General features: G+C 41.8%; 2 protein-coding genes across 3 annotated transcripts in view; one reads left to right on the top strand and one right to left on the bottom strand.

Moving 5' to 3' along the window:
- TFB1M (transcription factor B1, mitochondrial) overlaps nt 1–25,533 on the bottom strand; it is a 101,601-nt gene that overhangs the window by 31,432 nt on the left and 44,636 nt on the right. For both annotated transcript variants that reach the window (XM_075267802.1, XM_075267801.1), the window contains exons 3-6: nt 24,981–25,132; nt 18,439–18,547; nt 15,017–15,168; nt 11,348–11,467 (exon numbers count right to left, since the gene is read on the bottom strand). In XM_075267802.1, coding sequence (XP_075123903.1) covers nt 11,348–11,467; nt 15,017–15,168; nt 18,439–18,547; nt 24,981–25,132 — 533 coding nt within the window. The remainder of the gene's footprint in view (nt 1–11,347; nt 11,468–15,016; nt 15,169–18,438; nt 18,548–24,980; nt 25,133–25,533) is intronic.
- CLDN20 (claudin 20) lies at nt 6,241–8,282 on the top strand. The gene is made up of 2 exons (XM_075266602.1): nt 6,241–6,362; nt 7,539–8,282. Exon 2 carries the CDS (start codon nt 7,617–7,619, stop codon nt 8,280–8,282), a length of 666 nt encoding a protein of 221 aa, XP_075122703.1. The 5' UTR covers nt 6,241–6,362; nt 7,539–7,616.

The following is a 25,533-nucleotide window of genomic DNA, read 5'->3' as shown; positions in this document are numbered from 1 at the left end:
ACAAGCCATATATAAAAGAAAAGGAGCCCTTATCAGCCGCTCTAAATAAGCATAATTTCTCAAAGCTAGTATGAGAGAGTTCTGGATTGAGTGGAGTGGGAAAGCGGAAGAAGTGGAATAACTGCACAGTCCTAAATGCCTCTGAGGGAGGCAGGGAGAATGTGCTAGTAAAATAGTCTTTGGTAAAGACTAGAGATGAGCGAGTAGTACTCGATCGAGTAGGTATTCCATTGAATACTACGGTATTCGAAATACTCTTACTCGATCGAGTACCTCTCGCTGTTCGAATGTAAAAGTTCGATGTAGAACCAGCATTGATTGGCCGAATGTTATAGTCGGCCAAACAATGCTGATTCTTCTCCTACCTTTAGAAGTCTTCTCTGTGCAGCTTCCCCGCGGCGTCTTCCGGCTCTGAATTCACTCTGCCAGGCATTGGGCCTGGGCAGAGCCGACTGCGCATGTCCGCTTGTAGTGCGGGCATGCGCAGTCGGCTCTGCCCAGGCCCGATGCCTGCCAGAGTGAATGAAGAGCCGGAAGACGCCGCGGGGACGCTGCAAGGAGAAGACTGCACGGAGGATCGTGCCCGACCCTCACTCGTGGACTTGGTAAGTATAATTTGATCGAACGTTGCCTACCCCTGAAACGAGCATTTTCCTCCCATAGGCTATAATAGGGTTCGATATTCGATTCGAGTAGTCGAATATTGAGGGGCTAGTCGAAACGAATACCGAACCTCGAACATTTTACTGTTCGCTCATCTCTAGTAAAGACCCACAGGTTACAAAGGAAGTTGTTAAAGAGGACCTTTCACCACTTTTGGGCACATGCAGTGTTATATACTGCTGGAAAGCTGACAGTGCGCTGAATTCAGCGCACTGTCGGCTTTCCCGATCTGTGCCCGGTGTGAAGAGCTTACGGCCCGGTACCGTAGCTCTTCTATGGTCAGAAGGGCGTTTCTGACCATTAGCCAGAGACGTCCTTCTGCCTCGCGGCACCTATCGCGCTGTGCTGTGGAGCTGGGAGGAACGCCCCCTCCCTCTGCTCACACAGCTCGTCCATAGACGAGCATTATCAGGAGCGGGAGGGGGGAGTTCCTCCCCGCTCCACAGCACAGCGTGATTGGCGCCGCGAGGCAGAAGGACGTTCCTGGCTAAGTGTCAGAAACGCCCTTCTGACTGTAAAGCGCTACGGTACCGGCACCGTAAGCTCTTTACACCGGGCACAGATCGGGAAAGCCGACAGTGCGCTGAATTCAGCGCACTGTCAGCTTTCCAGCAGTATATAACACTGCCTGTGCCCAAAAGTGGTGAAAGGTCCTCTTTAAGACTGTGAAACCAGGCGTTTCTCCACCAAATACCTCAGGGGAAAGGCTAGGGAGAAAGAGAGGGTTATAGTATATCAGTATTAATGGTGAGACCCTTCGCTACAACTGTAACATGAAGATAGTCACTTTAGCAGCGACCAAAAAAAAGTGAGGGCCATGGACCAGGGGACCCACAATAGGACCTGTAAAGAGGTCAGGGCCACCAGTGCAGACTGTGCATGGGAGTCCTCTACATTCAAAAAACTTTTCTACAGCTTTTTTTTCCTCACAGTGTGTGGATGAGATTGACCAGAATCCCACTCACCTTGATGGTACTGTGAAATGCAGAAGTCAATAACACTGCTGCATTTTTTCCCAAAATGTGGGGAATTTGCCTTAGAAAGTTAGTACCAGCGTTTTTTCCACCTCATTTTTACTATGTTATTACATGGCAGTGTATGTCATTTCTGCAGTTTATGGAAAAAGCAAATACCGAATTTTCCGGACTATAAGACGCACTTTTTTCCCCAAAATTTTGGGGGAAAAGAAGGGTGCGTCTTATAGTCTGAATGTGCCTGGCCTGGCACCCGCCGTAATAGAGAGGCGAATGCCGGCAAGTGATAGACGCCGGGGCCTGAGACATCGCTGCGATCCTCTGCCCTGAATGAAGCCAGCAGCGGGAGGAGTGATGCTATTCCGCTCCTCTGTCCCCCCGCCGCTGGCTTCAGGCAGGGCAGAGGAGCGATGTCTCAGGCCCCGGCGTCTATCCCTCCCCGGCATCCGCCTCTCTAGTACAGCGGATGCCGGGTCTGCAGTCTGTCAGCGGCCTCTTCTCCCCCGGGGCCGGTCCCCACCGGCCCCGTACCTGTAGAGTTGCAGGCCGGCTCCTGCGCGGCGATATCGCAGGAGCCGACCTGTTCGGGTGACAGCCGGGAGCCTAATGAGGCTCCCCGGCCTGTCACGGCTATATTAGTATTGCGGCTGGTCTCTATGACCAGCCGTAATACTAATAGACAGAATGTCCCATAGACGGCAATACACTTGTATTGCCGTCTATGGGACTTGCGATCAAGTGACCGCAGGTTCCAGCCCCCGGGGGGGAATAAAATAGTAAAAAAAAAAAAAAAAAAAAAAAAAAAAAAAAACCTTTAAAAATATATAATAAAAATATGAAAAATAAAAGTTCTAAATCACCTCCTGTCCCTAGAATATATATATAAAAGTAGAAAATCATATGTCATAAACCACCGGGTTTTTTTTTCAATACAAGGTGATCTAAGCAATAGATATTCCCCAAAATGGTATAACTAAAAAGTACTTCTGGCCCCGCAAAAAAACCCACTCTATGCATCCCCGTACAGCTGCAGGGTCACCTGTCAATGTGGCCTTGCAGCTGTTGCAAAACTACAACTCCCATATATTAAATATTTTACCATTTTTTGCTTCAAATTTTTTTTCCCCTATTTTCCTCCTCTAAAACCTAGGTGCGTCTTATAGTCCGAAAAATACGGTAATTCATTTAACTCCTTAAAGACCGGGCCTAAAAGTACCTTAATGACCAGTTTTACAAAACTGACATGTGTCACTTTATATGGCAATAAGTTTGAGATGCTGTAACTTAAACAAGTGATTTCGAGATTGTTTTTCATGACACATTGCACTTCATATTAGTGGTGAACATTTATCGATATTTTGTATTTATTTATGAAAAAAAAAAGGATATTTGAAAAAAAAAATTGTAATTTTCAAAATGTGAAATGCTCTGCTTATCATACAGATAGTCATATCGCCCAAATACATTCATAACTATTATCTGCACCCCTCAAATAATTCAAAAGAGCATTTCAGAAGTTTGTTAACCCTTTTAGCATTTCACAGGAATTAAAATAATATGGAAGTGAAATTTAAACATTTTTTTTTTTTTTTTTTTTAAATAATACATTAATTTAGCCCTAAAATTAACATTCACATGTGCACCCTGTTGTGTGCCTAAAAAGCAGTTTATACCCACATGTATGACACTTCAGTACCGGGCCAATTTGTGGTCCAGGACCAGACACAATTTAGGTTTATTTTGTATGTGCGGTTTTGAGGTCTGTAACATTTTTCTCGTATGTCTCAGTCAACTAAGTTTTGCATCTTTTTTCGGCGACACATAGGGATTTATTTTTATGTTGTTTTTATTTTCAAATGTGTTTTAATTTTTTTTTATAGCCGGGAAAATATAAACAAAATAGGAGGGAAATTGTGTCTGGTTTTCAATTTATTATTATTTTTTATTTAATAACACAAAGTGTCACTGAAAAACTTTATAAAATAGTTTTTCCTCTCCGTTACGGTAAGTTTTATTTTGTATGGTGTCGTCGGGGGTGGGGCTATAACCTTTAATAACGGCGTTTTTTTAGCGTATTATTAATTTTTTTATTATTATTTTATTTTAATTTTTTTCAGATTGTGTCCCCATAAGGTGATAAGATACCTTTGGGGACATCTGATCACTTTTTTTTTTTTTTGTACTGGAGGCTGATTTCTTCTATAGCTGGGGCTGCTACATTTAACCCCAGATGCAGGAGGAATCCAGCCTCCTGCACACTGTATATACAGCGTACTGAGCTGATCTGGGTCCTGTAGGACCCAGCAGCTCTTGTAAGGCTCTGCTACTGGCGGATCACGTGACCGTCGGGTCAGAGGGCGGCTGAATTATGGCGGCGCCCATAGCCGTGTATACAGCGCTCATTGAGCGCTGTATACTCATTGAGTGCTGTATACATAGCGTTCGAGATGGCAGGGAAGGGAATAAATCTTCCCTGCCATCTCTGTGGGAGCTCCGGCTGAAGTTACAGCCGGCTCCCACTGAAAGCAGCTGCACGATCTCCGTGCAGTTACTGTGTTCTGACTGAATGCATCGTTACATCCTGTCAGAACTAGGCAACCACTATCCGGACGTATATAGTCCGTATATGGGCGGTCCGGAAGTGGTTAATGCTATATGTGGGTATAAACTGTTACTTGGGCACAGCTGGGAAAGAGTGCTATTTTGGTTTTTGGACGTAATTCCACTTTTGCAGAGCCACTGAATTGCCAGTATAGTGGAATCCGCAGACATATGACCCTACTTTGGAAACTACATCCTCCTCAAGGGATTTAGCAAGTGGTGTAGTGAGCATTTTTAAACCTTGAGCATTGCATTAATAAATGAAGAGTGAAAATTAATTTTTTTCCAGAGATAGGGCATTTCAGTGCCCAATATATTGCACCCAGCTTGTGTCAGCAGAGACACACACTCCAAAAACTGTTAAGTGGGTATCCCGGGCACAACAGCTTTTGGAGCATTTGTCTCTGATACAGGCCAGGCACAACATACTACACACTGAAATGACGTATTCCGGAAAAAAATGGCATTTTCACCTTTCACCATCATCTGTGTATTCATTTCTGTAAATTAAATTATAGCAACACTTGGGGGTTAAAAATGCTCACTGTAGCCCAGGATAAATCCCTACAGGGGTGTAGTTGCCAAAATGGGGTCATTTGTTAGGGGATTCCACTTTACTGGTATTTCAAGAGTTCTGCAAAAGTGTCATGACATCCAAAAAGCATACCATTTAAATCTGTGCGCCAAAAACCAAATAATGCTTCCTCCCTTATGTGCCTGGTTGTGTGTCCTAGTATCAGTTTATACCCAGATTTGACATTAAGTACATTATCCTGGGTACATCAGTGTCATACATGTGGGGATAAACTGCAGTGGGTGAGATTAAAATGATGTACCTGCATGTCATTTTGCCATTAGCCACTAACTCTCATGAGGTATGCCATTTTGTGTTAAGTAAAACGGCAAACTGCAGATTTCACCAGTTACCTTTTTTAAAACATTTTCATTTATAACAAATCTGCAGAAAAATCTACTTTTATTACATTGGAAAATGTTGCAAATTTTGCTACAGATTTGCTATATAAATTTTATATATTACAAAGGGACAGACATTTATTGAAAATTTTCAGAATAAACTGATGTACTACAGATATGGAAATACAGATGGAAAATCCAAAGCACATTCCTCTCGTGTTTATATTCTTAAAACCTCACCTTGTGGAAAAGCTGCTTTTTTTGATGCACATGTTGCTGCGTTTTTTTGTTTTTTTTTTAGCCAATTCAAAGCTTCAATTGAGCAGAAGGTTATAAGAACTTCCTTTAGGCTGAGGCACCACGTTGTGGAAAAGCAGCTTTTTTTTGTTGCAGATTTTTGTTTGCGTTGTTTTGAGCCAAAGCTAAGAATGTCTACAAAGGGAAAGGTAAATATATAGGAAGTTCTTATACTTCTTCCCTTCTGCTCAATCCACTCCTGGCTTTGCCTCAAAAAACCGCAACAAAATCTGCAGGTGTAAATTGTAGCTGATCTTCAATACCAAACAACCAGAGCAGCTATGTTTTTCTATACACAAACTTTTCCGCAAAGTTTTTAGTGGAGTTTCCACTGCACACATTTCCCAGACTACTTCTGTAGTGTTAATATACTGTGTACAGAACATGATGACAAAGCAAAATGGACTGAGCAGAACACAAAGCAGAAAACTGCACAATAAGCCAGATACAGTAGCTGCAATGTCTGTATGACTGTGTAGTATATTTTATCTGTGCATCTTGCATTTTAATGCAGACAGCTGAAACTTATGCTTTGAAAGATTTAGACGTGTTCTGAAACACAATACAAAAGTCACTTGTTTGCTCACTTAAAGGTTGGTATTGTCTCAGCATCCGCTGTGCCACAATTTCCCTTCCTTGCCATGTTTTTCTAAGTTTTGCTGGCTTGCGCATATTCCTCCAGTAAAACCCCATAATGAACAAACTGCTTCTTCATACAGGATCCCGCCAGCATACAAACAACTTCAGTTATCTGCTGTTATTTAATGCTAAATAGTAAAAGCTCCCTGCCATTAAAGATCCACATTTTCCTTATTTCTTACTCTTGGCACAAAGAAGAAATATGATTTTCTCTTCCAAATTTGTTTACCTCTAGCAGCAAGGAAGACATAGAACATCACCACTTATTTACCAGTAAGTGCTTTTCAATTACAGGTGAACACTGACATAGTCTTTAACCAGCGCTCTGCAGCAAACGGAGCAATGCTCTGCTGCTCAGCGTGACTTAATGTCAGGCACTGATGAGTCATTAATACAATTGCTACAGAACGCCCGCTCATTACTAAAATGCATTATTACTGTACTATTTTTACACTAATATGCTGCTATGCTAAGACAAAGCCTTCTTCTCTAGCAAGTAATAATGATAACATCGTATTCTAACCTGCCAAATTGGCTTAACCTTTAACAATATGTGAAGGCAAAGACAATAGGGTCCTATCTCACATTGTCTGTCTTTGTAAGGTACTGTTTAGAATTAGTCCTAATGAGGACTTAACACAGTGTGCAGGTTAATAGAGTGTCTATACACTGCAGGTATTATATTATATTATATAAAAAGAAATGCTGTATCATAAGAATGTAAGATATGTGTAAGTGGACGGGCTTTTTACTAGGAAATACAGTATATATATATATATATATATATATATATATATATATACACACACACACACACGTAATCTACAGGCACATTCTATCCATTTCATGGCTTTGTAAATATTTCTACTATTACTCTTGTATTATATTAATCAAATTTTTTTTTTTTTTTTAAACCCAACTAGATTAGTTTTCTTATCCTATTATTATTTGTGTGTAACCCTCCCTAATAACCTTTTTACTGTTGAGCTATACGGCTGTACCTCTAGTTTTAATGACCTACAGAACAAAAAATCTATTCGTGATGGAAGACAAAGCATTACAAGTCATTTGCTGGGTAGATGAAAAGCCTGAGTGGAAGGTTTGTTGTATGGCTGCTCGAAGATCTCTGAAAACAGATATTTTTCTATGCTACCGGTAGGAGCATTGTTAATCACGCCATCGACATCTAAATGATGTGGTATTACACAGGTGTCCTTTGGAGAAGCATGGAGCATTGATAATGACTAAGCGAACGGTTCAGCAGCCTTTTAAAAATCTATATTTACCCCTGTAAGACATGCTTGCCAGCCATGTGTCTTTGTCAGCTCAAGCTTTTACTCTATTAAAAGCGCTGTATTGAAGTAGTAAGGTAACGCTTATTTTGATGCCTGCTTGCTCGCCTGCGTTCCTCATCCTCCACACAACCGTGTCTGTTTTATTTCCCTACAGAACTGTTACCGGTGCTGTCTCAGTGTGGACAGAAGAGACCAGACAACAGTAAGGAAAAGGTGAATTGGATGACAGACCATGGCATCAGTGGGGCTACAAATCACTGCATTCTTTATAGCACTGATGGCATTGTGTGGGGCCATGGCAGCAACTTTACTACCAAACTGGAAGGTCAATACAGACACTGGGGCAAACATTGTTACCGCTGTCATTCAAATGCAAGGTCTGTGGATGGACTGCACGTGGTACAGTACTGGTATGTTTAGCTGCACTGTGAAATATTCCATTCTCTCACTCCCTTTGTATATTCAAACAGCAAGGACCACAATGGTACTGTCCTGCATATTGTCAGGTTTGGGAATATGTGTGTCGATAGCAGGAATGAAATGTACAAAGATAGGAGGGGATCCTCAAACTAAAAGCAATATAGCTTTTGCTGGGGGTACATGCTTTTTGCTAGCTGGCATGTTTGCCATGATTTCAGTCAGCTGGTACATGAAAGAGATCATTTCCATCTTCTTGGATCCCTCCATTCCAGAAAGTAGCAAACATGAGCCAGGAGGAGCAGTGTACATAGGCTTTATCTCTGCTGGGATGCATTTTCTAGCAGGTGCAGTTTTCTGTGCATCCTGTTCTAAGGAGCAGCAAGAAGAACGAGATTCTCCTCCAGCAAAAACACCAGAACCAGCGGCTCAGCAAGCAGAGACCAATAGCGCAGGTTATAACCTCCAAGACTATGTGTAAATGGAAACGCTGAAGTGCTATGCTTCTTATTAACCATTTCACCTTCTTAAATTATATACTTTACTCATGTTTTTCTAAAGAAAAAATTAGTTTTGCAATTAATAGAACTGCACAAATATTTTATACTGTAAATTCACAATAAAATGTTGTAGATGGAGTTTTTGGTTTGCATTCATGCTTACTGTTCACATAGAAACCACACTATAGATACTTTGTACCACTGTATGTGTAAGGCTGATTCCACGCTACCCGTTTTGCAGACTATAAAACAATGGACGTTACACATCCTTAGAAGGTAGAATTGCAAGTCATTCAGAAGGTCCTAGGAAATAGTGGGGAGGACAACTTGGTAGTGAGTGTTTGTTAGTTGGCATGAGCCACATTTGGATGTCCTGCATGAAATGGGTACAAGGATGATATGAAGGCCAATCAATAGATGTCCACTGGAATTATTCATTGCAACTTAAAAAAAAAAAGCAAAAAACTGCCCAAAATTCCTGAAAGTGTACCTTTTTTCATAAATTAATAATTCAGGTGAATGTAAAGAAACTTTGTATTATATCTTATTAAAGAAATCTGTTTCTCCACTTACTAAGGTGCACCTACTTATCATCACTCAGACTATTTATTTACATAAAGTCCATCTTCATATTCACATACTTCAGTCTACGGAGAGACAAGGGGGAGGAGCAGGCTGTTATTTAATTTATGACCTCATTCTGAGCAGTAGTAGGGTCTAATACATAACAGTGTTAAAAGAGCTCCCTGACTCACAGTTGTGTCTTTTCTAGCAGTCTCCTGCTCAATGGAGTCCTATGGAAAAAATTAACAACCCGATATGTGGTTTATTTAAGGAAGCACTCAAATTCTTTTTTATTCATTCATTACGTACCTATTCGTCTAATAGATATTATTCAGCTAGTATTACCTCATTTAGTTAATCCTTTCTATTTGGGTCATGTTATCCCCTTTTGGGTCTGGGTGACCCTCTAACAATAATTTAGCTTTCTGTTCTTTCAAGGGGGTCGCCATCTGCACTGGGGACAAAATCTGCTAAAGGTAGATGAAGAATAGCCTTTCTTAAGGCTATTCCTACATGTTCGGGTGAAAAAATAGGATTCAAATGATTGAATCCCTTTAAGTGGTTAAAACTTAATAAAAGCTATATAATTTTGGCATAGTCGTGGCGACCCGCAGCATACAGGAAACATCATTTTTGTTGCAGTGAACACTGCAAAAAGAAATTCTTAAGACAGTCAAGCAAACTCAGTTTTTCTCTAATTTTACCTCATTCTGTATTTCTTTCCAGGCTCGAATTACATTAGACAGAATACTAAATGGTCCCAATAACAATTACAATTTATCACACAAAAATTAAGCCCTCATACAGGTCTCAAATTATGGCTTTTGGACAACAGGGAGTAAAAAACAACTCCCAGTAAAAAACAACTTTTTTTACTGGAAGACAAAAACTACAGTTTGCAGGCATTTGACTGTTGCAGTTTTGATGCAGTTGTAACTGCATGAGGTGAATGCATCCTCATTGCTACACAATCCTATACTTTCTGACCAGCACATACAAAATGTCACCTTTTACCATTACCAAGCTCCCTTAGTGGCCCCAACTGGTATCATGCTCCCCAGTGGCCCATCACACAGTACAAGCTCCCTAGTGGTCCTCAGACACATAATGATCCTTCCCTGTGGTCCCCAGACACCACATAATGCTCTGAACTGTCCCCCAAGTAGTAATCTCTCACGGGACCCTCAGACAAGTTATAACGTCCCCAGTGGTAGCCAGGCAAGTAAAATTCTTCAGTGGCCCCAGAAACTAATAAAGCTCCCCACTGGCCCCCAGACCCCTAATAATGCTTCTCAGTGGTCCCCAGAACCTAATAATGATTCCCAGTGGCCCCCAGGACATATCATTCATTGCCAGTAGTGGATACAGTGATGGGTAAGTGGTGTTAGATATGGAGGTGTTAACTTATACTGTAATCCTGTCTGTGATGTAAATGAGGTGACTGCTGCAAAGAAAACACCTAGAGAATCAGCAGGTGTCCATTTCATTTGACTTAGTGACTGGAGTGAAAGCTGTAGGATTCATCCACGCCTCATCATCACTGGTGTCCGGTCATTATCATACAGAGAAAAGTTCTGACAGACACCAGGCAAACCCCATTATAGTCTATGGGGTTTGTGGGTGTCCAAGGGTAACCACTGATTTAGCAGACAGGCTCTCCATCGTTTGGGTCCTCAGGTGGATCCAACCTAGCCTGGCATTGTGTGCTTGGCACTATACACGCTTTTGTAGCACCACTCCTTATGCCTGGTTTTACCAGAGCTGGGGAATTTTTTTTTTATAGATTCGGCGGGTGGACCGGGCCTTGATGGCACTCCATTCACTTATTTAAATGTTTTTCACTTCTTTTTTATTACTCTTGTCACTTTTTTTTGTGTGCGACAAAGGGATGCTGTACACTTTTGGGACCTTCCCTACGGTCTGTATGGGAGGTGAGGTCTGTAATGGGCTTCCCTCCCTGTGTTTTGTGACCTGTCTTCGCTTCGGCTGAGGCAGGCATGGGTCCGAGACCAGGAGTATCCCAGGTGGTGGCAACCCAGGGAGAAACTGGACGAAAGATCGGTTCCTAGTACCCTAGGGTGGTGGCAGCCTCAAGGAGAAAGGAAATTTGTTTCGGCAGTAAGTCCTTTAGAGACTCCGAGTCACTCTGTGCCTTTTGGCCCAGTGGCAAGGAGCAAGTCGTGAACCCTTTCCTTTTTGGGATAGGGTACCTAAGCAGTAAGCATCCTGGGCACGTTTTTTTTAGTGGCACCCCACTTTTTTCGTACACTGGGTGTGTTGGAGGCCTTCGGAAAAAAAAACAAAAAACAAAAAATGTAGTAACTGCAGCATCATGATTAAGGGATGCCTGTGTCAATGGAACAGAAGGCATTACCTCCGTATATCTGTGAGGTCTAAGATAAGTATCAGCTTAAAATACCATAGTTTGAAGATATGCAACAGTACATAATCCATTTAATGGCTTTGAAAATTACCATCTTACCTCAGGTTTTGGGACAAAGGCACGACCAGGAATAGTAAAACAATGTTTGACTTGGCAGAGATACTGAGTCATGATAGACAGTCTGCTCCTCTGTTTATTGCCGGTGGGTGCTGCCATCCTCTGAAAGTAATCGAAGAAGCAATAAATCAAGGTGTACAATGTTATATATCAAGGAAACCTTACTTAACAAGGAGTTAAAATATGATATTGAAGGATAACTCTTCTAAAAGTAAACTTGCTGTTGCTAGGTCTAACAGTGAGCCTGAAGCTGTCATGTAATACAGTGATACTCAATCTGCTCCCCACAGCTCCCCCACAGCCAGGTCATCATGCTTTGAGTAAGGGGTGTTAATGTGCAAGTTCGTTGTTTTTATATGTGCGCAATATGTTTTGCTTAGATTAATTATGTTTTAAACATTATATTTTAATTGAAGATGGTTGTCGATGCTGGAATTTTTACGGATATTTTGGTAGATCACCATGCCCCAAGTCCTTCCGCAGTGTTATCAGCAGAAGTTCATGCAGCCTTTGGAAACATCATCCTCACATTTATGGGCAGGTATTATAGTATTATGAGTTCTATAGTGCTTTGTAGTCAGCGATATTAGACTAAATATGGGTGAAAACATTTGCAATAGAAAATTTTAAATCTACTTTGATGCCTAGTGTGAACAGCTACAAAAAAGAAATGCTGGAATGTCACTTTCAAGCTGTACAGATATGTATCCTAGGAGAAATCTATACACAGAAAACTTTGTAATATATTTTAAATCGGTTTCAGAAATTTGCCTGTTTTTTCACAGATTCTGCTTCCTCTTTTAGTTGCACTATTGATTTATGAAGTAAAAGAAATATTGAATGTTTTCAGGTGAAAGGGGTTATTCTCATCAGGGCTGTTTTAATCATAGGACAAATGGTGCACCTGCACCAGGTCCTCTTAAGCCTATGAGACCCAACTTGTAACCAGACCCCTAAGCCAGGGGGCTTCATAGGCCCCCTCACCATGCTACTGCCAGCTGCTGTAGTGAGTTGTATAGTTACATTTTGATGTGACTCCCAGTTGTGCATCTAATGTACTCCTGGCTTTGCTGTATGGTACCGCTGTAATGGAGACTCAATGTGACCCAGAGGATGCTGCAACTGGACTTCTAGTAGCAAAATCATTGAGCAGTGGATAACTTTTTTGTGCCTAGACGCTGAAATCACAAAATTCCAACATGGGCCACAGGGTAACAGCGATCTTCGGTTGTGCAACAGGAGTTGTAGCCAAAATCACATTGTCAAGCCACAATGTCATGACACAGTATACAGTCCTATGAAAAAGTTTGGGCACCCCTATTAATCTTAATCATTTTTAGTTCTAAATATTTTGGTGTTTGCAGCAGCCATTTCAGTTTGATATATCTAATAACTGATGGACACAGTAATATTTCAGGACTGAAATGAGGTTTATTGTACTAACAGAAAATGTGCAATAATATGCATTAAACCAAAATTTGACCGATGCAAAAGTATGGGCACCTCAACAGAAAAGTGACATTAATATTTAGTAGATCCTCCTTTTGCAAAGATAACAGCCTCTAGTCGCTTCCTATAGCTTTTAATCAGTTCCTGGATCCTGGATGAAGGTATTTTGGACTATTCCTCATTACAAAACAATTCAAGTTCAGTTAAGTTTGATGGTCGCCAAGTATGGACAGCCCGCTCTCAAATGATCTGAAAACAAAGAATGTTCAACATAGTTGTTCAGGTGAAGGATACAAAACGTTGTCTCAGAGATTTATCCTGTCAGTTTCCACTGTGAGGAACATAGTAAGGAAAAGGAAGACCACAGGGACAGTTCTTATTAAGCCCAGAAGTGGCAGGCCAAGAAAAATATCAGAAAGGCAGAGAAGAAGAATGGTGAGAACAGTCAAGGAGAATCCACAGACCACCTCCAAAGAGCTGCAGCATCATCTTGCTGCAGATGGTGTCACTGTGCATTGGTCAACAATACAGCGCACTTTGCACAAGGAGAAGCTGTATGGGAGAGTGATGAGAAAGAAGCCGTTTCTTCAAGCACGACACAAACAGAGTCGCCTGAGGTATGCAAAAGCACATTTGGACAAGCCAGTTCATTTTGGAAGAAGGTCCTGCGGACTGATGAAACAAAGATTGAGTTGTTTGGTCATACAAAAAGGCGTTATTCATGGCGTCCAAAAAAAACAGCATTTCAAGAAAAACACTTGCTACCCACTGTAAAATTTTGTTGAGGTTCCATCATGCTTTGGGGCTGTGTGGCCAATGCCGGCACCGGGAATCCTGTTAAAGTTGAGGTTCGCATGGATTCCACTCAGTATCAGCAGATTCTTGAGAATAATGTTCAAGAATCAGTGACGAAGTTGAAGTTACGCCGGGGATGGATATTTCAGCAAGGCAATGATCCAAAACACCGCTCCAAATCCTCAGGCATTCATGCAGAGGAACAATTATAATGTTCTGAAATGGCCATCCCAGTCCCCAGATCTGAATATCATTGAACATCTGTGGGATGATTGGAAGCGGGCTGTCCATGCTCAGCGACCATAAAACTTAACTGAACTTGAATTGTTTTGTAAAGAGGAATGGTCCAAAATACCTTCATCCAGGATCCAGGAACTGATTAAAAGCTACAGGAAGCGACTAGAGGCAAAAGGAGGATCTACTAAATATTAATGTCACTTTTCTGTTGAGGTGCCCATACTTTTGCACCGGTCAAATTTTAGTTTAATGCATATTGCACATTTTCTGTTAGTACAATAAACCTCATTTCAATCCTGAAATATTACTGTGTCCATCAGTTATTAGATATATCAAACTGAAATGGCTGCTGCAAACACCAAAATATTTAGAACTAAAAATGATTAAGATTAATAGGGGTGCCCAAACTTTTTCATAGGACTGTATATTAATTGCATGTAATTTTAAAAGGGTATTCCAGCTTATTTTTGATTCCTCCTTTATTTTATTCCTCAGGATAGGTCATCAAAAATGTTGGCGTCTAAGACCCAGATCAGCTTCTTAAGTGAGTTGTGGGGCTATAGTAAACGCAGTGACTCACTAACATAGCAACCATGGAATGTAATAGTGTAGTAGTAGTGTACAGACTGTTCACTTCTATGTGATGAGGCTGATTACACAGTGATTACACAGTGAAGGGGTCATGATGACATAAATAGACAATATTATCTGGTTAACCAGTTAGGTGTTATAAATTGGATTCCAGCAGAATGTGCAAATGGAGTTACCAAACATGTATACTTGCTAAAATGCTACCTAATCAGATCTATCTGAACATAAATGCACAATATAGTATCTTCACCCTCCATACTTTCATGGTCAACATGTTACCAGCCTGGATTATGAGCATATAACATACAGTGTATAAAATATTCACTGTTCTTATTAGTGTGAGGAGCTAGGTCCATACTTTATTTTAATTGGTTTTTAATAAACTGCGTTTTAACAGTTCAATTCTTTGGTGGTACACAATTGTAAGGCCCGGTACGCATCTACATTCGGTTTCTGTTCAGGAAGTAACAGCTTTTTTTTATAAGGTAAGTAGCTTATTCCAGTTAATTTCCTACTCAATAATTGAAATTCAGGTTTTCTCTACTGTGCAGAAGGTTGTTTCTGGAGTGTTGATCATACCTCAGCTACTTCACGCTGGAAAGTCAGAGTCATCTGAGTCCTGCCATACGTGAATGGACCAGTTCTGTTGGCCATGTCCTCCAGCCACTTGATGATCAGAGGGGTAGAGACATTAAAAGGCAAATTCCCGATAATATGCACATTCGGTGGATCTGAAAATAGAAAAAAATTATATGTATATATATATATATATATATATATATATATATACACACACACACACACACATATATATATATATATATATATATATATATATATATATATATATATATATACACACACACACACACAGTACTGGCCAAAAGTTTGGACACACCGTCTCATTCAAAGAGTTTTGAATATGACTATGAAAATTGTAGATTCACGCTGAAGGCATCGAAACTATGAGTTAACATACCGTATATACTCGAATATAAGCCGGCCCGAGTATAAGCTGAAGCCCCTAATTTTACCACAAAGATACTGGGAAAATTATTGACTCGAGTATAAGCCGAGGGGGGGAATGCAGCAGCTACTGGAAAATTTCAAAAATTAAAATGGCCAGAGTTTTTGGGTGCAGTAGATGCTGGGGAAGGGGAGGGGGTGTTTTGGTTGTCTGTCTGCCCCTTCCCTGAGCTTGAGGACTGGGGATTTCCCCCCCTCCACTTGGAATTCAGCCTGGGTGAATATAGGGTATCTGCAGTGCTCCTATTAACCCCTTCCTGATGGAATTGGAGCACTACAGATCCCCTATATTCAGCCAGGCTGTAGTCAGGCTGAATTCCAAGAGGGGGGGGGTCTCAGGGAAGGGGCAGTTAGACAACTTTTTTTTCCCCGCTACAGCGTTTACCGTACAGGCAAAATATTTTTATAGATTTGTAAAGTGGGTGTTTTAGGACACAGGGATACCTAACGTGTATGTGTTTCACAGTATTAACAGTATTAGTTATTAATTATATGTGTTCTAGTGAAAGGGGGAGGAGTTGAATTTTTAATACCATATATACTCGAGTATAAGCCGAATTTTTCAGCACAGTTTTTGTGCTGAAAAAGCCCCCCCTTGGCTTATACTCGAGTCTTGGGAGGGAGGTCTATCTCCAGCAGCAATATCAATATATAGAATCTCCCATAAAATAGTGGGGGGGAAAAGAAGCTTTAAAAAAAAAAAATTCAAAAATTAAAAGTTGTAAATCACTCTTTTCCCTAGAATAGACACAAAAGTAGAAAATGACTGTGAAACACAAACACTTTAGGTATCCCTGTGTCTGAAAGTGCCCGGTCTACTGAATATAGGGGATCTGCAGTGCTTCTCTTCCGTCAGAAAGGGGTTAATACGAGCACTGCAGATACCCTATATTCAGCCAGGATGAATTCCAAGTGGGGGGAAAAAAAACAGTCCTCAAGCTCAGGGAAGGGGCAGACAGACAACCATAACACCCCCATCCCTCTCCTTCCCCAGCAACTACTGCACCCAAAAACTACGACCATTTTAAATTTCGAAATTTTCCAGTAGCTGCTGCATTTCCCCCTAGGCTTATACTCGAGTCAATAAGCCCAGTTTTTTGTGGTAAAATTAGGGGCCTTGGCTTATATTTGGTTCGGCTTAAACTCGAGTATATACGGTAGTTTATTTTTTACTTTTTTCTTGCATTTATTAGACCCCCTAGGGGGGTCTTGAACCCCAGGGGGTCTGAAAACTAATGCAATTCATTACAATGCTAATACATTGCAAAAATCGTCACTGCACTGCAGGCTGGGGAGCCTCTACAGAAGCGCTGAGGGGAATCCCTGGCAGGAGCGCTGAGGGCCAAACCTGAATGAGAACTTCGGCTTGCCGGACCCGAAGAGGAACTGCGGCCTGCCGCCGGCAGGACCTCTGAGGGGATTCCCTGCTGCCAGTGACTCCCCTAAGTACTTCTGCCGGCAGCCGGCCGCTGTTCCCCTTCAGGTCCAGCGGCCGAGGTCTTCCTTCAGGTCCGGCCTCAGCGCTCCTGCCGGCGGGAGGATCTCCCTCAGCGCTTCAGAACAACCCTCGAGAGAGCGGTCGTGCCCTTTTCATCCTCACTCCAGGGGCATGGTGGCGCCTGCCGCTTCCCTGCAGCGGTTCCCCTCGGAGGCTTCCAGCACTACCTGCAGAGGACATCTCTGCTGTAACTCTTACAGCGGAGATGTCGGAGCTCATGAGCTCCTCTGTAACAGTGAAGGTGCCGGTTGCCATGGCGACCACTCTGGAGTAGAGCGGCACCATTACAGCTACAGACCTGGCATCCAGACACCGGGGCAGGTGCCGAGTCGCAGCAATGCCACGCTCCTGGCAGGAGTGTGACGATGCTGTTCATTTCAAACTGCAGAAGTACTTACGGTACTTCTGCTAGCAGGGTCGGAACACAACACACGCCGGGTGTGGGCCTGAGGTTACGTGACCACGTCATCGCACGTGTGATAGAGCAGTGGCGGGGTCTGTGTTCCTGCCCTGCTAGCAGAAGTACCGTAAGTACTTCTGCAGTTTGAAATGAACAGCACCTGTCAGGAGCGTGGCGATGCTGCGGCCCAGCACCCGCCCCGGTGTCTGTATGCCGGGTCTATAACTATTATATTGCCGTAATGACCCAAGTATAAGCCGAGGCAGACTTTTTCAGCACAAAAACTGTGCTGAAAAACCCGGCTTATACTCAAGTATATATGGTAATAGATATAAAACAAAAGGCATATAACATCCATCAAGGTAAAATGGAATTTAAAAACAAGTGAAATGGGTGCCACAGGTATAAGGGTGTATTAAAGAGGACCTTTCATCAGATCGGGCACAGGCAGTTCTGTATACTGCTGGAAAGCTGACAGTGCGCTGAATTCAGTGCACTGTCGGTTTTTCCGATCTGTACCCCGGGTAAAGCACTTTCGTTCTCGGTACCGTAGCGCTTTACAGTCAGAATGGCGTTTCTGACACTTAGCCAGGGATGCCGTTCTGTCCAGCAGCGCCTATCGCGCTGTGCTGTGGAGCCGGGAGGAACGCCTCCTCCCTCTGCTCACACAGCTCGTCCATAGACGAGTGTTATCAGGAGAGGGATGGGGGGAGTTCCTCCCCGCTCCACAGTACAGTGTGATAGGCGCTGCTGGGCAGAACGGCGTCCCTGGCTAAGTGTCAGAAATGCCCTTCTGACTGTAAAGCGCTACGGTACCGGGACCGATAGCGCTTTAACCCGGGGTACAGATCGGGAAAGCCGACAGTGCACTGAATTCAGCGCACTGTCAGCTTTACAGCAGTATATAAAACTGCCTGTGCCCAATCTGATGAAAGGTCCTCTTTAAAGGGGAGGTTTTCTTTGTAAATTGCAAAACCCCTTTTAATACTTTAAAGTTTATACATCATAAGACCAATTATTTACATGCACTCAGTAAATCAAAACTTAAATTGTACAAAGAAAAAAAAAAAGGTTTACCATCTTCCCATGCTTTCTGTAAATGACTAGGAAATGCTCTGTCCATTCTGTATGTGAGAATATCACCATGGACAATGCGGACTTTTCCCATGGATGCTTCACTTAACATCTGTAAAATAAGCAGTTATAAAGTAACTGTATAGCATCATACAGTGGCACATAAAAGGGAAAAAAATTGTAAACGCGCTGGTTCTATTAAGACTTCTGTTGGCTACACTTTCTTACCAGCGCTTTCCATATGAGGTCGCTGCCGTGCAGGTTTCAATTTGTTACACTAGTTAATTTGTGACTGCGATGTGGGGGAAAATGGCTGTGATTTGCATTAAAGAAGAGCGGCGCGCAATTATTTGCTTTTGCTGTGGTACAAATATTTATTGAAAACTTTGTGCATAGTATGGAGAAAATGTAGTCTGACTGATTGGTTACATTATATTGGTCTTTGTACTCAGTCTCACACACAGAGCTCAATGGAGGGGTTGGAAGTGGGATTCTCCTGCCAACTGGTTAATTCATGGCCTTATTCTGTGCATTAGTAGCCTCTTATCAACAAACATAGTAGTGATAAAAGTGTACAGAGAAGCAGAGTGTAGAAGAAGCAATTATATAGGGTGTCATTTTTATCCTTTATCCCCTCTTCATAGACAAATATGTGGAAATTAAACTGCATAAAATGTGGAAAAGAAAACATTTCTTTAATAAGATATATTAAAAAGTTTCTTATTTTCACCTGCATTATTCACTTATGCAAAGTTGTTCATAACTGAAGGTACGCTATAAGAATTCAATGGTGCTGTAAGCGGAAAAAGGGAAGGCCCAGGGTATCCAACCATGTTCCCCAGATTTCCTCAAATCTATGAAGAAACTTGCTTTTCAAGTAAATGCCATGCTCCAATCGGATAACGTGGATTATTTGTTTATTTATTTCATTGCCTGGCTGTGTCCAGGCAATGAAATGCTAATAACTTTTTCAGCTTGGAATATACACATGACATTCTCAGGGCCAGAGTGGTCAATCAGGGCCAATACATCTCTCCAAAGTTATGCAATAACCAATAGTGGTGCATTTTCTATGGTCTGGAACTTGTCAGAAACCCAGACATCTCCTTATTGTGGCGAGTTATCTTGTCATGTATGCACTGACCCCACCTGATAACCTGTCCACAATATTTGCTAAAATATTTAACTTTTGTCTACAATTTTAAATATAGTTATGTTCATGGGGAATCCCATTATTATATATTATACAAATATTAATATTGTATAATTAGAAAAATAGTTTGCTACATATTAACATCCAAAGGGATTTGATCATTGTTTTTGTCCAGAATTAGAGGATCTTTACTGCTTCTATCTGACCATGACTTTCGACCATTTATGAAGAACTGCCAGACAGGAAAAATAGGAGATGGAGTCAGTGGTTTGGCCTGTCGCCTCCACAGCCCTATATTGCTGACCGATTTCTGCTTTGCTTCTCCTATTCTTTAGACCTGCTTTCTCTGACATGTCAGTTTGTGAATCTGCAAGTCATATGGATCCTCTTGTATGTTAATCACTGATAAAAATGCAATATACCACTGTGATACATCCATGTTTTAACCACCCAGAAGGCAAATGTGCAATAGCTGAAACATGACTATTAGCATAAAAATCTGCCTCACTGTGCAAAGGAAATGATTCTAATTTAGCATAAAACTCAGATAATTGTAACGTATCTTCCATTGTAATTTAGTTTTCCATTCCACATTGCTTTTCTATTCCTAGTCTTGTCGTGCTGTGTGAGCTGGGCATTTATACACTTAGAATCGGCAAGTATTTTGCTCGTAAAGGGTGAATCATTCGCCTGATTTTCTCCTTCATAGCATTTCTTTTTATTGGAGCCTGTACATCAGAAAAGCAGCACTTCAAATGACATCCAGTTATTGGAATATCTTGGCAAACCCCCAGGTTTAACTATCTTCTTGCTGGTGCATTATTCAGTGGTCATTCTGACACCAAGCTTGGTAAATACACAATGTTGTTGGACAATTCAGTATGGAAATCTTAGCCAGTGTCATAAATCTGTCAATTCCTGCTTCTAGATCAGAAACCTAGACATAAACACAACAAATAAACAATAGATCTCCACTGTTTGTCAGTCGGCAGTATTTTCTGCAGCAGAGAACACCAGTGGTTTACCACCAGATCAGTTGGATGGAGGCTTAATATGGAGGTGGGTTTTAGCCAAAAGGGCATGGTCTAACACAGGGGTCTCAAACTCAACTCAGCATGTGGGCCGCAGAGCAAGATCCCAGCCAGTCGGCGGGCCGCACCGCGGCAAATTTAGCTCCACTCACTTTTAAGTTGACTCCACCCATTCATTTTTCATGTGCCCCCACACCGTATAATCCTCCTACAGTCACCCGTAAACTATATGTCCCCCCTCCATCTTTCCCCCAGCTACATATACACCCTTCATCTGCCCCCAGATTCATGTCCCCCCATCTCTGCCCCCAGATTCATGTCCCCCCATCTCTGCCCCAGTGTCATGCCGTTCTCCCCCCTCCCTTCGTCTGCCCCCAGTGTCATGAGCCCCTTCATTCCACCTCAATGTTTAAAGAGGACCTTTCACCATTTTGCCCACAGGCAGTTCTATATACTGCCGGAAAGCTGACAGTGCGCTGAATTTGAGACCGCGAGTTTGAGACCCCTGGTCTAACAATAGTTTTGTCCAACTGCAAAATGGCAGAAGGGGAATGTTCCTTACTGCAGCCAAAGACAGCATGTGGGAATCCTAGCTGGAAATTATAGATTTATGCTTAGTTTTAATTGTAATATAGAAAATATGATCAAAGAAAAAAAAAGATGATTAATGGGAAAGCACTGGAATTGGAATACTTTTTTGTGAATGTTCTGTCTTTTGTGTTATAAGAGATACCAATGACATACATATGGATATTTGAAATATATCCCATCATGTTTACAGTTGAATACAATTATATGTGTAGGGAGACTGAAGACGCAATGATACGATCGGTCTGAATACAGTTTCACCATATCAGACTCACCGTAAAGACTCATACATATCACTTATATACAGATATAACAGATAATGTCGATATTTACAGGAATTTACATTTCAAAGGCTCCAGAGAACACAAGAGCTTCCTCACTCAAATGGAAGGCGGAGTGGTGGGAATAACTGGTTGAAAGACTCCCTTCTATGGGAGATCGTCAGGATGTAATAACCACAGGAAAGATGGCATCATGATTTGTCGCTAGCATATTGATAGGGGAGAAGAGAGATAGTTATAGAGCTATCACTGACATGTAGTTTGATTTGTGTTTATTTCATGATCCCTCTTTCTACTGTTAGCTATTGGTGTATTGCCGTGGGTGGTCTGGTCTACCTATATGTCTTGGTGTGATCGCGGCTCTAGCGATATCTGTTACAGTAAAACAATAGCATTAACGATTATTACTACAGATAAATGTATAAATTGCTACAATTTTTATAGGATAGAAAATTCTATTTTTATGTAAACTCATATTTGCTTTGCGCACACAAAATTGGTTGGCACATTTCCACACCTGTAAATATAGATATGTGTGGTATGTATGAACTCCTCACATATTGCAGTTTTTTGGAAAGTACATTTTGTTTGCATAAAGGGATTGCTTGATCTCACACTTTAGTGGCAAATTTGAATTTTTGTGCAATTTTTGCTTGCAATCTCTGTTTGCTGCAAAGTTGCATGAAGGTGGTTGTATATATGAAATATTAAGTTGTGTTAATATACATGGTATGCTGTGCAATCACAAAAAAGTTAGATTTTGGAGTCACAGTTTACTATGCACAGTATAGATTTTTTAACATATTAGGTTCCATTCACACGGAGTAAACGCATGCTCATTTTGGCAAAATGAGCGCACGTTTACTCCATGTGACTGGACCCTTAGTGAATAACAGCAAAATCTTGCTCCTGTTCTATGTCAGTATTTTTGAGTACAAGCTCTTGTTGTAGTTGATGTTTGAAGTACTGTATATAAATTGTGTACACCTTGATGGTTTGTGTAAACCTTGGGGTTTAATAAATGTTATACCGTGTATACTTGAGTATAAGCCGACCCTAATATAAGCTGAGGCCCCTAATTTTACCACAAAAAACTGGGAAAACTTATTGACTCGAGTATAAGCCGAGGGGGGGAAATGCAGCAGCTACTGGAAAATTTCAAAAATTAAAAATGGTCAGAGTTTTGGGTGCAGTAGTTGCTGGGAAAGGGGAGGAGGTGTTTTGGTTGTCTGTCTGCCCCTTCCCTGAGCTTGAGGACTGAGGTTTTTTCCCCCACTTGGAATTCAGCCTGGCTGAACATAAGGTATCTGCGGTGCTCCTATTAACCCCTTCCCGACAGAACAGGAGCACTGCAGATAACCTATATTCAGTAGACTGGGCACTTTCAGACACATGGATACCTAATGTGTTTGTGTTTCACAGTCATTTTCTACTTTTATATGTATTATAGGGAAAGGAGTGATTTAGAACTTTTATTTACCGTATTTAATTTTTTTATTATTTTTTTTTAAAGCTTTTCACTATTTTATGGGAGATTCTATACATTACTATTGCGGCTGGTCATAGATTCCCCCCTCCAAAAAAAAAAAAAATTATTTTTTTTTTTTTTGCTTGACTCGAGTATAAGCCAAGGGGGGCTTTTTCAGCACAAAAACTGTGCTGAAAAACTCGGCTTATACTCTAGTATATACAGTAAATTAAGATAAGATGAGATAATCCTTTAATAGTCCCACAGTGGGGAAATTTCAGTATGTTACAGCAGCATAGTAATACAGATATAGGATAATACACAGTACTATATTACAGACATAGGCACACATATGCTGAGAAAAGAAGATATACTAGGAGTCCATAGCAGCTAAGGAACAGAAGAAGAAAGAAGGAAGACTTCATAATTAGAGATGAGCGAGTACTGTTAGGATCAGCCGATCCAAACAGCACGCACGCATTGAAATGAATGGAAGCACCTGGTACTTCCGATTTGACGCCGGCCGCTTAACCCCCCACATGCCGGCTACGTCCATTCATTTCAATGCATGCGTGCTGTTTGGATCGGCTGATCCGAACAGTACTCGCTCATCTCTATTCATAATCATAATCATTAGTTCTCTGTGTGGAGTGATCTTCGCTTGGTCTGATGTAGATTATACAGCCTGGTCGCGGTTGGAAGGAAGGACCTGCGATAGCGCTCCTTCTCACACTTGGGGTGAAGCAGACGGTCACTTACAGTGCTGCCAAGTCCCATGAAGGTCCCATACACGGGGTGGGATTTGTTCTCCCGCATGGAGGTCACCACGGACAGTATCCTTCTGTCACCCACTATCTGTACTGGGTCCAGGGGACTCCCCAGGACAGAGCTGGCCATTCTGATCAGCCTGTCAAGTCTATTGTCTATAAACACCTTTGGGTTTAACCCCTTCCCGACGTGCGCCGTAATAGTACGGCGCATGTCGGGTCTGTAACTATGGCGACCACCCGGGAGTAGTAGACAACCGGCTCTAATGCCTCTGATCGGTCCCCAGACCGATCAGAGGCATTAACCCCTCTGGCGCCGTAGTCAAAGGAGGCGCCATTTTCCCGGCGGCGCATGGGCGCCGCCATTTTCCCCGGGATCGCCGGCTCCTGGAGCATGCTCCAGGGCCGACGTCATGTTGTCATGGCAGCCGGGAGCCTGTACAAGGCTCCCAGGCTTGTCTGCAAATTCTCTCTTTTGCAGGCTGGTCTATCCAGCCTGCAAAAGAGAGGATGATTTTTTGCAATGCATTAGCATTGTAATGCATTGCATTAGTGATCAGACCTAACATATACATGTTAGGTATCCCCGCGTCCGAAATCGCCCGCTCTACAAATCTATAAAAATATTTTTCCTGTTCGTAGCGGGAAAAATAGTCAAAAGTGCCAAACCGCTGTTTTTTCACTGTTTTGATTGTGATAAAAATTTGAATAAAAAGTGATCAAAGCAATAACATTTCCCGAAAATGGCAGAACTAAAAAGTACACCCGGCCCCGCAAAAAAAGACACCCTATGCATCATGTTGACCGCCGGCATCTCAGGGGTTAACATCCACAATCGGACCCGGTTCCGACCGTGGGTGTTACGGGGCATTGTCAGCCGTAACATACGGCTGAAACCCGTAGCGCATGGTTTGCGGGAAGTCCTTCCCGACAGCGCCGTACTATTACGGCAGATGTCGGGAAGGGGTTAAATCAAAATTGCATGAAGGTGCCTGTTCGTATACAGTACAAGTATAATTCTGACAATGCTGCGTTTGTCTATTTGGAAGAAAATATATAGGTATGGGGAGGGGTGTATGATTTTTTTTAACGTTGCAATTTAAGTTTGATTTGTCGATTGTAAAACTATGAAAATTGCTCTGGCTATTGGAGGTGCAATATTTCCAGAAACCCCTGGCAGTGAAAAGGGTTAAAGATGAAAATCCATATCATTTGAATGTTATGTGTAATGAATAGGAATGGCAATAAAATATATACCTTAAGTCCAGGAATAAATCTAGTGTCCTTTTCAACCACTAGCAGTTCTTCAGCACCAGAATTTAGTATCGCTCTTGTAATTCCTCCTGGCCCAGGACCAACCTCGCACACATAAGCATTGTTTAAATTGCCAGCTTTCCGTACAATTTTATCTGAAAAACAAGAACTTTCATAAACCAATGTGACTTTCACACATGCAGAAAATTCATAAAAACAAACTAAATCATGCCATCTGGCTGTGGAAAGTATGAATACTGCTAAGGCAAAAACAACTGAAAATCAGTAGGTTTTACAGCGGCTCAGCTCTGCAGGTGTCAACCTGTGAAAATAAAACCTGCAAGTGCTGTGAACTGAACCACAGCGCTGCTACTGTATATCGCTGAAGGATAGCAGCAGCAAACATACCAATACTAACTAGGACCATGTGCCCCCGCTCCCCATCCTAGGTTGAATTCAGTTGGGTGCAGTTGAAACCATAATGCATTTATTTTATTTATTTTTTTTAATTTATTTTTTTCCACCCATGAAAATTTAATTAGCGGAAACCCATGTG

Source organism: Leptodactylus fuscus, chromosome 3 (assembly GCF_031893055.1).
Source record: "Leptodactylus fuscus isolate aLepFus1 chromosome 3, aLepFus1.hap2, whole genome shotgun sequence".
In the NCBI taxonomy this organism is placed as follows: domain Eukaryota; kingdom Metazoa; phylum Chordata; class Amphibia; order Anura; family Leptodactylidae; genus Leptodactylus; species Leptodactylus fuscus.
The sequence above is the reverse complement of the archived record's forward strand: the minus strand, read 5'-3'. Positions and strand labels throughout refer to the sequence as shown.

Excerpts from the sequence above, each read along its gene's own strand:
- CLDN20 (XM_075266602.1), top strand. The coding sequence starts at position 7,617 with ATGGCATCAGTGGGGCTACAAATCACTGCATTCTTTATAGCACTGATG.